General features: G+C 44.0%; 3 protein-coding genes across 5 annotated transcripts in view; 1 reads left to right on the top strand and 2 right to left on the bottom strand.

Annotated features, from left to right (window-relative positions):
* Positions 1-904, top strand: part of LOC109727130 (protein ROOT PRIMORDIUM DEFECTIVE 1) — a 3838-nt gene extending 2934 nt beyond the window's left edge. The window contains exon 3 of the mRNA XM_020257030.1: positions 7-904. Coding sequence (XP_020112619.1) covers positions 7-904 — 898 coding nt within the window. The remainder of the gene's footprint in view (positions 1-6) is intronic.
* Positions 867-2704, bottom strand: LOC109727248 (pentatricopeptide repeat-containing protein At5g66520-like). The gene has a single exon (XM_020257283.1). It carries the CDS (start codon positions 2503-2505, stop codon positions 916-918), a length of 1590 nt encoding a protein of 529 aa, XP_020112872.1. The 5' UTR covers positions 2506-2704; the 3' UTR covers positions 867-915.
* On the bottom strand, positions 2806-9971 carry LOC109727249 (DNA-binding protein RHL1). 3 transcript variants are annotated; one of them, XM_020257284.1, is made up of 13 exons: positions 9845-9971; positions 8262-8750; positions 8065-8175; positions 7354-7440; positions 7036-7262; positions 6340-6464; positions 6003-6205; positions 5496-5535; positions 5304-5377; positions 5151-5199; positions 4775-4806; positions 4547-4588; positions 2806-3381 (listed from the first exon to the last, which is right to left on the bottom strand). In XM_020257284.1, exons 2-13 carry the CDS (start codon positions 8613-8615, stop codon positions 3352-3354), a joined length of 1374 nt encoding a protein of 457 aa, XP_020112873.1. In that variant the 5' UTR covers positions 8616-8750; positions 9845-9971; the 3' UTR covers positions 2806-3351. The 3 variants fall into 3 exon arrangements, with proteins under 3 accessions (XP_020112873.1, XP_020112875.1, XP_020112874.1); XM_020257286.1 differs by having other exon boundaries at positions 5322-5377; XM_020257285.1 differs by having other exon boundaries at positions 6003-6199.

Genomic DNA, 10787 nt, shown 5'->3' with positions numbered 1-10787 from the left:
CTCGAGCCACGCCGCCGACGCCGCCGCCGCCGAGTCCTCCGCCGCCGCCGCATCGTCCTCCGGCGATCTCCTCCGCCGCCTCCTCTCCATCTCCCCCTCCCGTTCCCTCCCCCTCCGCGCCCTCTTCCGCTCGTGGCGCCCCCTCGGCCTCCCCGACGACTTCGAGGACTCCGTCCTCGCCGCCCACCCCTCCCTCTTCTCCCTCCTCCCCCACCCCCGCGAGCCCACCTCCCACCTCCTCTCCCTCCGCTCCCCCAACCCAAACCCTAACCCTAACCCTAACCCTAACCCCTCCTTCCTCCCCGCCGTCGATCGCTGGCGCAACCAGCAGGACGACCCCGACCTCAAATTCGCGTTCAAGCTAGGGTTCCCCCCCGGGATGCGCCTCTCCAAGGACTACCGCGCCAAGCTCCGTTCCTGGCAGCGTCTCCCCTACCCCGGCCCCTACGACGCCGTCGACGAGGGCGGCGCGAGGAGGAGGAGGAGGATGCGATCGAGGGACGAGGCGAAGAGGATGGAGAAGAGGGCGGTGGGGATCGCGCACGAGTTCCTGAGCCTCACGGTGGAGAAGATGGTGGAGGTGGAGACGTTTAGCCAGTTCCGGAAGTGGTTCGGGATCGAGCTCAACGTCCGGGACTTGTTCCTGGACCATCCCGGCATCTTCTACCTCTCCGCCAAGGGGGCCCGCCACACCGTGTTCCTCCGCGAGGCCTACGACCGCGGCCGCCTCATCGAGCCCAACCCCATCTACGAGGCCAGGATGAAGCTTCTCGATCTCGCGCTCCTGAGGCGCCGAGGAATCGATAGCAGTGATGCGGCACAAAGGATGGTATCGAGGGATGAAGATAACGACGACGACAACGATGACGGCGATGCCGACGACGAGGAGGAGCTTGTTCAATGAGCTTAATTCTATTATGGCAATGCCTCAACTGCACTGTTCCCTGTGCCCTTTGAGACCTTCCTTTCCTTCAACAGTTTCCGCACCATGGCCATATCATCCCACCTCTTAGCAGCCGCATAGATGTTAGCCAAGAGAATGTACCTCCCCCCGTGATTCGGCTCCAACTCGATTAGCCTTTTCGCGACTTCCTCTCCGAGCTCGACCTCTCCGTGGATCTTACATGCCCCCGCTAGAGCTCCCCATAGACCGGGGTGGGGCTCCGCCGGCATTTGGTCCACGAACTCCACGGCTTCTTTCACCAACCCGGCCCGGCCTAAGAGATCAACCATGCAACCGTAGTGCTCGGGAAGAGGCCTGATGTTGTAATCTCGAATCATCTTCTCGAACAGCCACCGCCCCTCGTCGATGAGGCCGGAGTGGCTACATGCGCTCAATAAGCCGATGAACGTTATGGCATTCGGATGCTGACCCGTCAACTGCATCTTCCAGAAGAGGGTGAGAGCTTGCCTCTCAGAGCCGTTCATGGCTAGGCCGGCGATCATCGAGTTGAACGAGTAGACGTTCTTCACGGGCATTTCGCTGAACACCTCGAGGGCTTTAGCTATGCTCCCGCACTTGCCGTACATGTCGACGAGCGCCGTCGCGAGGATCACACTCATCTCCGCCCTGTGCTCCTTTATGCAGCTATGAATCCATTCGCCTTCCTCTAACGCTCGCAGCTGCGCACAGGCCGACACAGCGCTAACCAAAGTCGCCTCGTTCGGTGTTACCTCCTTATCGATCATCTCTTTGAAAACCGCTAGAGCTTCTTCGCACAGCCCGGACTGGGCGAACCCCGACACCATGGCGCTCCACGAAGCGACGTCTCTTTGGGGCATTCTACCGAACAACTCCCGTGCCTTGTGGGACTTCCCGGATCGCGCGTAGCCGGAAATCATCGCATTCCAAGAGACCAAGTTCCTGCTCGGCATCCGGTCGAAGAACCGCCGGGCCTGCTGCAATACTCCGCAGTTGGCGTGCCCGGTGACCATCGCCGTCCACGAGACGACGTCGACGACATCAGCATTTTCGTCGAACAGGCGGCGGGCGGAGGCCATGTCCCCCGAGCCGGAGTACATGGTGATGGCATTGTTCACAACGTAGACGTCCGAATCGAGCCCGAGCCGCGCCGCGTGGGCGTGGAGGCCGCGGCCGAGGCGGGGGAGGGCGAGGACGCGGCAGGAGCGGATGAGGAAGGGGAGCGTGAGGCGGTCGGGGGAGAGGCCGGAGCGGAGCATCCGGACGTAGAGGCGGAGGGAGTCGGCGGGGTCGGGGCGGCCGGAGAGGGCCCGGATCATGGTGTTGAACATGAAGAGGGTGGGGGAGGGGAAGGCGCGGAAGAGGGCGGCGGCGTAGGGGAGGTCGCCGGAGGCGGGGGAGAGGGCGGCGGAGGCGAGGAGGCGGGCGAAGGCGAAGGGGTCGGCGGAGAGGCCGGAGACGAGGGCGCGGGCGTGGGCGCGTTTGAGCTCGGAGAGGTCGGAGAAGGCGGAGAGGGAGAGGGAGAGGTTGGGGTGGCGGAGCAGCTCCATCGCCCGAGCCAGGGAGGTGGGCGGTGTCGTCATCTTCTTCCTCTCTTATCATGCACGCCTCTCTGCTGGTTTAAGAGGGACGGGTGTTTGCTTTGATTTTGGATTCAAATACTACAAAAAAGTTTCTGGCCCAGAAGATGTTCCATTTTCCCATCCAATCATTAGTTATATATTTTGTATTAGATCGTTCTCTAGTTCTCTCTCTCTCTCTCTCTCTCTCTAATTCTCAATCCAAAGAGTGGTACCATATTATAATTCCTCCATCTATAAGTTAAATTTTTTTTAAAAAAATTAATATTAAAAATATACTCAAGAAACTATAAAACTAACACATGATAGCAAACTGGAAGCTTCCCAATGAGAGAGCTTCCTCACGATTAATTGAATGTACGCAAGTCAACAACTTCAGATAATCGATAATCACAACACTGGGACAGAATTGAATAAAAATAAAATCAAGCACTAATAGAAATCGTATATATATAAAAGAATTTTTTTTTTTTTTTTTTTTTTTTTTTTTTTTTTTTTTTTTTTTTGCAAACAGCAAGTTGGATCATTGTTTTATTCTATTTTTGATTCATGCATAAATACGACCACGGGCTACTTCTAGGTCAGCTCTGCAGGAATGCCGCAGACGCCACAAACTGATGCCGTAGTTCCTCAACGGAAAGCCATCCCGGTGACTAGGGCTTAAAGTTCTTCGAAGCTGCCATATGTTGCGAAGAGAATACACACTGATATTCTTTAGGCTCGGCGGCTTCTACAGAAAAATCATCTAACGTGATGAAATTTTCCTTTTGAGTTGCACAGTTATCTGAACATGGCGACGGCATGAAGTAGACAATGTTACAGCCATCTAATAATCTCCATCTCGAGGTATCATGCGGCCCAATCCTCATCGCTGTCGTCCTGAGAACACCAATATAAGATTCAGAACATTCATAATGAAAAACCCAATTAAGGATCAGATCATATAACTCAGGAATTCAGGTTCACCAGGCCCACCAATTCACACATAAATGTAGTTTTGACAGACACAGGAGGCACCGACCGTCCCTGGAGCAAGTTGGCAAAGGGTTTGGTGGTTGGCATCCGAGACCCGAGTTCGAATCCTAGTTGATTCACATTTCTAGCTAAATTTATTTCTAAATAAAATAAACGAAACGGGTAGCGTGCTACCTATCTCTCAAAAAAAAAAAAAGAAAAAAGATACAGGAGGCAGTGGAAAATATTATCACTATACCGACAAACATGTTGGGGATTTATTAAATTTTCACTTGAAAATCAGCGTCCAATCCTTAGGATGCAATTCCATGGGATTGATGGAAAGCAAGTATTTATAATGGGTAGCAGCCTATTCCCTAGCACCCCGTTTGGCTCGGGTATAAAGGGAGGGATAAGAGAGATATCCCCCCTTTATACCCAAACACAATTTTTTTATGGTGGGAACAAGTGTTCCCACCCATAACGGATTGTACCAGGTACAACCCGTTATGGTGGGTTGGAACAAGCTTATTCCCACTTGAGTGGAGAGAGAGAGAGAGAATTAGAGAATTTTATTTTAAGTTTAAATATAAATTTCTAAAATTTATAATTTTATATTTATAATTAATAAATTAAAATTTTAAATTTTATTAAAGTTTAAATTTTAAATTTGATATTTTAAATTTGATATTTTTAGTTTTTAAATTTTAAATTTGTTATTTTATAACTTTGAAATTTAAATTTGGTCTGAAATTTAAAATTTGATATTTAAAATTAAAATTTTGAATATTAAAAATTAAAAATTTAATATCTAATTTTAAATTTTAAAAGTTAAAATTTAAAATTTAAAATTATAAGTTTAAAATTCAATTATAGGGATAATATTATTATTTTCTATTTATAACAACCAACTATTCCTCTTATTCCTAAAAACCATCCAAACACAATTTTTCTAGTTCCAGCTTATACTCATACTTTCATCCAAACAAAAAAATACTCTTGTTCCTACAAAAACCCATACTTGTACCTATTCCCGGCATAAAATGCATATATCAAAGGAAAATATATAATCACTTGCTAGATGATTTACCTGGGAGGCGCTTGAGATATCTTCCACCTCATCATCTGCAACCTATAAGAACATCAGGCAAATGCAAGATTTTTACGTACTCACCAACCCAATACAATAATCGATTAGCTCAATCATCTATTCTTCACAACAGAAAATTACGGGTGCGCAACTTACAAAGCTTTTAATTTTGAAACATGTATCAACAGACGCTAAATATCATTTTAAATGAAATATTCATTAAAGTACCTGAGAATTCTGCTTTCTCGGAGTTCCAGTCCCTGCATTTACACACACTCCAAAAGTCATGCACTTTCGAATGCTAGCCTCCCAAATAGAAGGAACCCATAAATACTATCAAGTCTCATGTAATTCATGAAGAGCTTACCTCCGGAGGAAATTAACACAACATTATTCTTTCATTGCATTTTCAGAATTGGTATGCTTACATATATTCAGAATGTCTTCATGATCATGCATACGGTGATTTGTGAATCTACATAAGCTCATAGGCATGTATTGACATATATAGTTTACTAACAATATGGCATTTAAAGAAAGATTTATTTTCAGTTTTCAACTAATAAACATATCTAGTCGACTATGTCAGCAGATTATTGCTTACCTTTCTTTTTTCTTCCTGATTGAGACTCCCCTTTGGCTGCTCCCTTTGCCTAAAGTGAGATAAATTACGAGAAATCTCTATTAAGTCCTAGCTATTCCAGATGGTTTGTGTACATTTGTTCGAACTAGACCACAAGCAACAACCAAAACTTGCCAGTTGATAGTCTCTTACTTGTGACTGCTTAGCTGTTTGCTTTCTACTTTCTCGTGGCCTCTTACCAGCAAGACCTGGAATAAAATTGTTCAAACATCACATGTGAACAGTCGACATACATCTCCACATTAATTTTCAGATGCCAATCCAATGATAATGTAATAAAAGCACAGAAGCCGTTAGATCAACGACCTTTATTTCCAGGAGAACCTTTTGCACCACTCTTAGACCCCTGGACATAAAAAGCAACATAAGTACAATAGCCACGAAGAAAGGGCGGCAATGACTTCGTGGTTTCCAAGTAGTAGATCAATATGCCCATTATTAATATTAACATTAATAAGTAGAAAAAAAATGTAAGTATGAGACATTTTTCCAAATGTGGCCAGGTGAAAGCTAGCACAAAGATATGTCAGCATTAGTTGTATAACAAGTAGCGCACCATTAAGCACGGCCATTAAACACATTACTTCAACAACTACAGAAGAAAACATCCCGTGTCAAGAGATGAAGATGCAGGCTGTTCCCATATTTGGAGAGGCACAAAAAAGTGAAGGAGAAGAAAATTGGTACTAAGTATCATGAAGAAAAATAAAGCCCCAACCATATGTTGGTAGTATCAAATATGAAAGTACTAGTGTAATATCTAAGGTTCAAAGACATAGTAGCAAAGCATTTGATTAAATTGACGGTACTGACCTTATCGGCAGCTTTTTCAAACAAAGTAGATAAAGTAGCTTGAACTAGCCGTTCCTTCTTGTTGGAAAGATTTTCTCCTGACGGCTTCAATGAAGAAGAAGAAGGCTCAACTTTTTCTGTTGAAACGCTTTCTTTGTTGACAATTGCATCATCTGACGTAAGAAGATCTGTAGTTGCTTTGTCAAAATCTTTTGCCTGTGCAACTATTTTTGAAGTTAAGGTTCAAGCTATACTTGCAAACAGCAATAGATAGCATTCATCTGCATTAAATTATTTTGGAAATTGAGGGAAGATAAAGATGATTCAGTAGAAACAACATAAAGCATCAGATGGATATTTTCCAGATTGGAGCGTGTCGTAGCACTGTTGTTCCTTCTGTTCACCTTCTCAGCTGATACCTCTGCAACTTCAGTATCACTAGTTATCGAATCATCTCCAGAAGATGACTCTGCATAACTAAATCTGAGAGACGGAAAAAGTATTTTGTCACTAATCCATGCAACAACCACCTCGAATATATTTAGTATGATAAAGATAAAGAGTTGTGAACAATATAATTAGTTCAATGAACCATGATTAGTTGTTCATAGCAGCAGTGGAAATTCTAAGGGCAACTAAGAAGCTCCGTGCGGTCTGCAATATATTAGAAGAAAATAATAATCACTAAGGTTACATCGCTCACCTGAAGGTAACATCTACCATGAGCTTATGACATGGTCTTCTAGAAAATTTTAATCCCAACTATTCAGAGTGTTTCCACAAAATAATCAAATCAGGGTCATTTTCTCCAGTAAGGTGAGGTGTCAGAATTTCCCAAAATCCAGCTTATGACAGAGTATGATGTACCAGAACTGTTGCAGATTAGTTATAATCACAACCAGAAGTTGTCTTCGCAACATGAATGGTCACAAATATAAACAGCACAAAATGTCGATGCAAAGTTTCCTCATGAACATACTAACAAGTTTGCCATAGTTGCAATAGATTCTAGAAGGGTGAAAGGAACGCAATTGCAAATGTGGATACTTCTTACTTAACGTTTTTTCCGGCAGTTCTAGCTGATTGTCGAACTGAAACCGCTTCGCCCACATCCTTTGTGCTTTTCTCGGCTCTGTGATCAGAATCCTCAGGTGTATCATTCAAATCTGTGTCAGGGGAAAGAGGCTCTACTTTATCCTTCCCCAGGTTACTACCGCCTGATGCTTCTTCACTCGTTGCACCTGCCCCTCCTTTAAAATCAGAATCTGCTACAGGTTTGCCCTGGTATTCAAAAATAGATAAAATGATTAGATGTTAGGTGCATTGGTAAAATAAGAAACAAGAAAAGAGGCAAACAAGCAGACGAAGCAACATCATTGAAGTTTTTAGGAAACTCAAGCCGTAATTCTTCCGGATTCTCCTCCTTAGATCCAATCCACCAAGCTTCAGAAAATACAATCTGAGGAGGAAAAAAAAAAGACAAGAATTTATAACTTCTAATAAAAGAGGTACTTACGACTGCATGCAGAAAGAAAAAGTCCAACAAGAACATGAAAGACTTCTTAATCCCCAATAAAACCTGACTTTACTCAGAATCACTTCTTAATTTCAGATGAAGAAATGCAACAAAAACAAACAGAGACCACCCTATTTATCGACATATACTCTTGTTAAATTCCCAGCATATCAAAATTTACGATAACTTATGCAACCAACCATGAATTTGACAATAGAATCAGATTCCAAAAGTGGAAGAGCAATTTGAGAAGAGATATTTCTCTTGAGCGACTATGACACCTAAAATTATTTGTACCGTACAATTTTGCTCAGCTAAAAAGCTTACTGAATCCACACACGATAATATATTCGACAAATTAGCATATCAAAATTGATAAACCAAAGAGACCCAAAATGCATCATAGGAAGTGAACTACAATTTTTCTTTTAAAAAAAAATTACTTCAGTAACAACTCATTTCCTTAGCATTAATATTCTTTGACCACATTCTCCGAAAGCGAAACATAACCATATTTGCTAGGAGTGTAAATAGAAGAAATGAGATACTACGGTCGCATGCGCTAACCAGGCTCTCGAAGATATCCTCGCACATCACACCCTTGGCCGATCTCGTGAGCTGCAGAGTCAGGTACTTGTTCTTAGGGTAAACATGCGTCCCGAACAGCTTCATCCGACCCTAAAAAACCAAAATCAAACACCCAAAACCCTAAGATCTCTCACCAAAACCCTAGAAAGAGCAAAGAAAAAAAGGATCGATCGAACCTGGGGGAACTCGAGGTAGAGGACGGGGTTCCTGGTTGCGAGGTGCGCGAGCTCGCCGATGCGGCCCCCTCCGCCGCCGCCGGGGAGTGGGGCTAGGTGGCCGGGGAGGGAGAAGAGGAAGCGGCACTTCCTCTGGCCCCGCTTCACGACGTCGCGGCCGCGGAGCTTGGCGAGGGCGGGGGAGGGGGCGAGCGGGAACGAGGGCTTCGGCGGGGCGCCGCCGCGGCAGAGGAGCTTGTTGGAGAAGGCGAGCGACCGCAGCCGCCGCCGCTCCACCGCTTCGTGGTCGGAGGGGCGCGAGGGTTTCTCCTCTTCTTCCTCCTCCTCCTCCTCGAGCTTCTTCTTCTTCGCCATTGTCGTCGTCTTCTTCGAGCTTCGGAGAGAAATTGAAGTCGAAGGAAACTGGTCTACGGGAAAGTAGGCGCGGGTGCGACCACGTAGGACTTGGACCTGGTCAATGGTATGCAGTCTACCACGTCATCCGTAGACCTACCAATCAAACAGCGCCAGCCGTAATTATACACTTCAATTATTTTCTTCGCAAAGAAGTCCCTCAACTTTTATGTCGTCTAAGTTTACCACATCTGAACAAATTCATTTGTCAGAATCAATCACTTTCTATAAATTTGCACCAAATTACACAAAAACAAAGTGACAAACCACTGCATGAACCGATTTCAAATTACAAATGATCTCTTAAGCTTCAGATAAATTATAAACCACCACCAAAAATTTAACTATCTAAATAAGCTAAGCAGTCAAAAGAGACAATACAAATGTCAAATGTCGCCCATCAAACAGATAAATTTGGATAAGTTGTAATCTGAAGCTTCTGTTTTGAGCTGCAATAGATAGCTACCGTGAGAATATTAGTAAAATAGTTGTTAGTGCTGCTTCAAGCTGCACATTTTATGCAAAAACTCAAATCAAGCCAAACAGGTCATCGACGGGACATTGAAGTAGTTAGAAATGCTTGTTAGTAAGCAGAAGATTGCTCAGGAGAAGTATATTAAAGATAGCATGTCTAATTACTAATACATGATTTGGATCTGAGTAAAATGCAAGAAACCACCTTATAACTATCACAATATTCATTGCCGCTAAAATAATAGAACGTAAATTTGAAGCCATTGGCCTATAAACGATTGATATTGACTCGGGAAAACTAATCAAGCAGGTAAATCAAAATTTGCCAAGATAACATTTTATCGTCTCCGCAAATTCGCATTTTAAGCATTCGAAGGCATGCTGTATGAAATATGTGAGGTTTACATGCGAAATTAGCTGTCGGAAAGATTCATAAAATTTTGTATGCACTTCAAAATCAGAGTCCAACACTTCCTCTCTGATCTGCGAATCGAGCCTCAAACCAACTTCAGAAGAGATTTTATCTGATCATAGCACTAAATTCCAACAACTAAAGCAGTTCTCTAATAAGGAGCATAAAAAGGAAATCCTATGTTTATTCCAGATGCTTCAGAATTGGAACAAACACTATCAAATTCGTCTCGTATTAGCATATGTTACATGCGTAAGATTAAGAAAAAAGAGAACTAAAACAGTAAAGCCGATCCAAAATTCACCTCCAGATTCTGTTCGATCGAATTTGCTGAATTGTGAATCTACTCGATTCCATCTTGATTGGGTTGTAGCTACTGATGATGATGATGATGGAAGCGGAGTTCGGAGGGGAGAGAGAGAGTAATTAACGATCGAGCTTCTTCTTGCGGAGGAGGTCGTCGAGGACGCGGCGGCGAGCGGCGGCGCGGGCGCGCTGGGGCGCGGCGTTGGCGAAGGAGAGGTGGGACCCGACGGCGACGAGGCCGACGCCCGCTAGGAAGATGACGGCGCTCGCCGTTAGCTGCTTCGGCGTCGGGGGAAAGTGCCACCACACCATCTCCTCTCTCTTTCTCTCTCTCGATCTCGATTTCCCGATGCGGCGACGCGGATGGATCCGTTTAGGGATGCAAATGGATCAGGAAGCTTCCCTCCTGATGGGGATTTTGGGACGGATTTTTAAAATTTGGTATCCGAACCCAATCCGAAACTCGAACCTGAATAAGACAAATTTTAAAAATTCATATACAAATCCGAACTCAACCAAAAATTCAAAACTCGAACTCAAACCTAAACCCGAAAATCCGAACACGAAACAATTATTTCTCTTTTCAATGTTTTGAAATATATTATATTACATCTAAATTTTTAGAATATAAATTCAAATATAATATCAAATTTTTATATACATATTATATATAATGTAAAATAAATTCGGGTGCGGGTCAAGTTCGGGTTTGGGTCGGGTACAGTTAAAATTCGTATTTGAATTCATATCCGTTGAATTTTAAATTTTGATATTCATATTCGAAACCATATTCACAAAGTATCGGATAAATTCGTTCCGTTCAAATTCGAATTCGGATAAAATTTCAGGTATCCATATCCATTGACATCCCTACTGATGAACTCCAAATGAGACGATTAAGTGGGACCTATAATATAAACGAATCGGAATCCGCTTCAAAT

Source organism: Ananas comosus, linkage group 22 (assembly GCF_001540865.1).
Source record: "Ananas comosus cultivar F153 linkage group 22, ASM154086v1, whole genome shotgun sequence".
NCBI classification, from domain to species: domain Eukaryota; kingdom Viridiplantae; phylum Streptophyta; class Magnoliopsida; order Poales; family Bromeliaceae; genus Ananas; species Ananas comosus.
Note: the sequence above shows the minus strand (reverse complement) of the source record. Positions and strands in the feature narration are given on the sequence as shown.

Bases quoted from the DNA above. Each gene is read 5' to 3' on its own strand.
- LOC109727248 (XM_020257283.1), bottom strand. From the start codon at position 2,505: ATGACGACACCGCCCACCTCCCTGGCTCGGGCGATGGAGCTGCTCCGC.
- LOC109727249 (XM_020257284.1), bottom strand. From the start codon at position 8,615: ATGGCGAAGAAGAAGAAGCTCGAGGAGGAGGAGGAGGAAGAAGAGGAG. The intron at 6,465-7,035 runs GTAAGAAGTATC...TCCGTCTCTCAG, and splicing joins ACTGCCGGAAAAAACGTTAA to ATTTAGTTATGCAGAGTCAT. The intron at 6,206-6,339 runs ATATCCATCTGA...CTTCAAAAATAG, and splicing joins GACACGCTCCAATCTGGAAA to TTGCACAGGCAAAAGATTTT.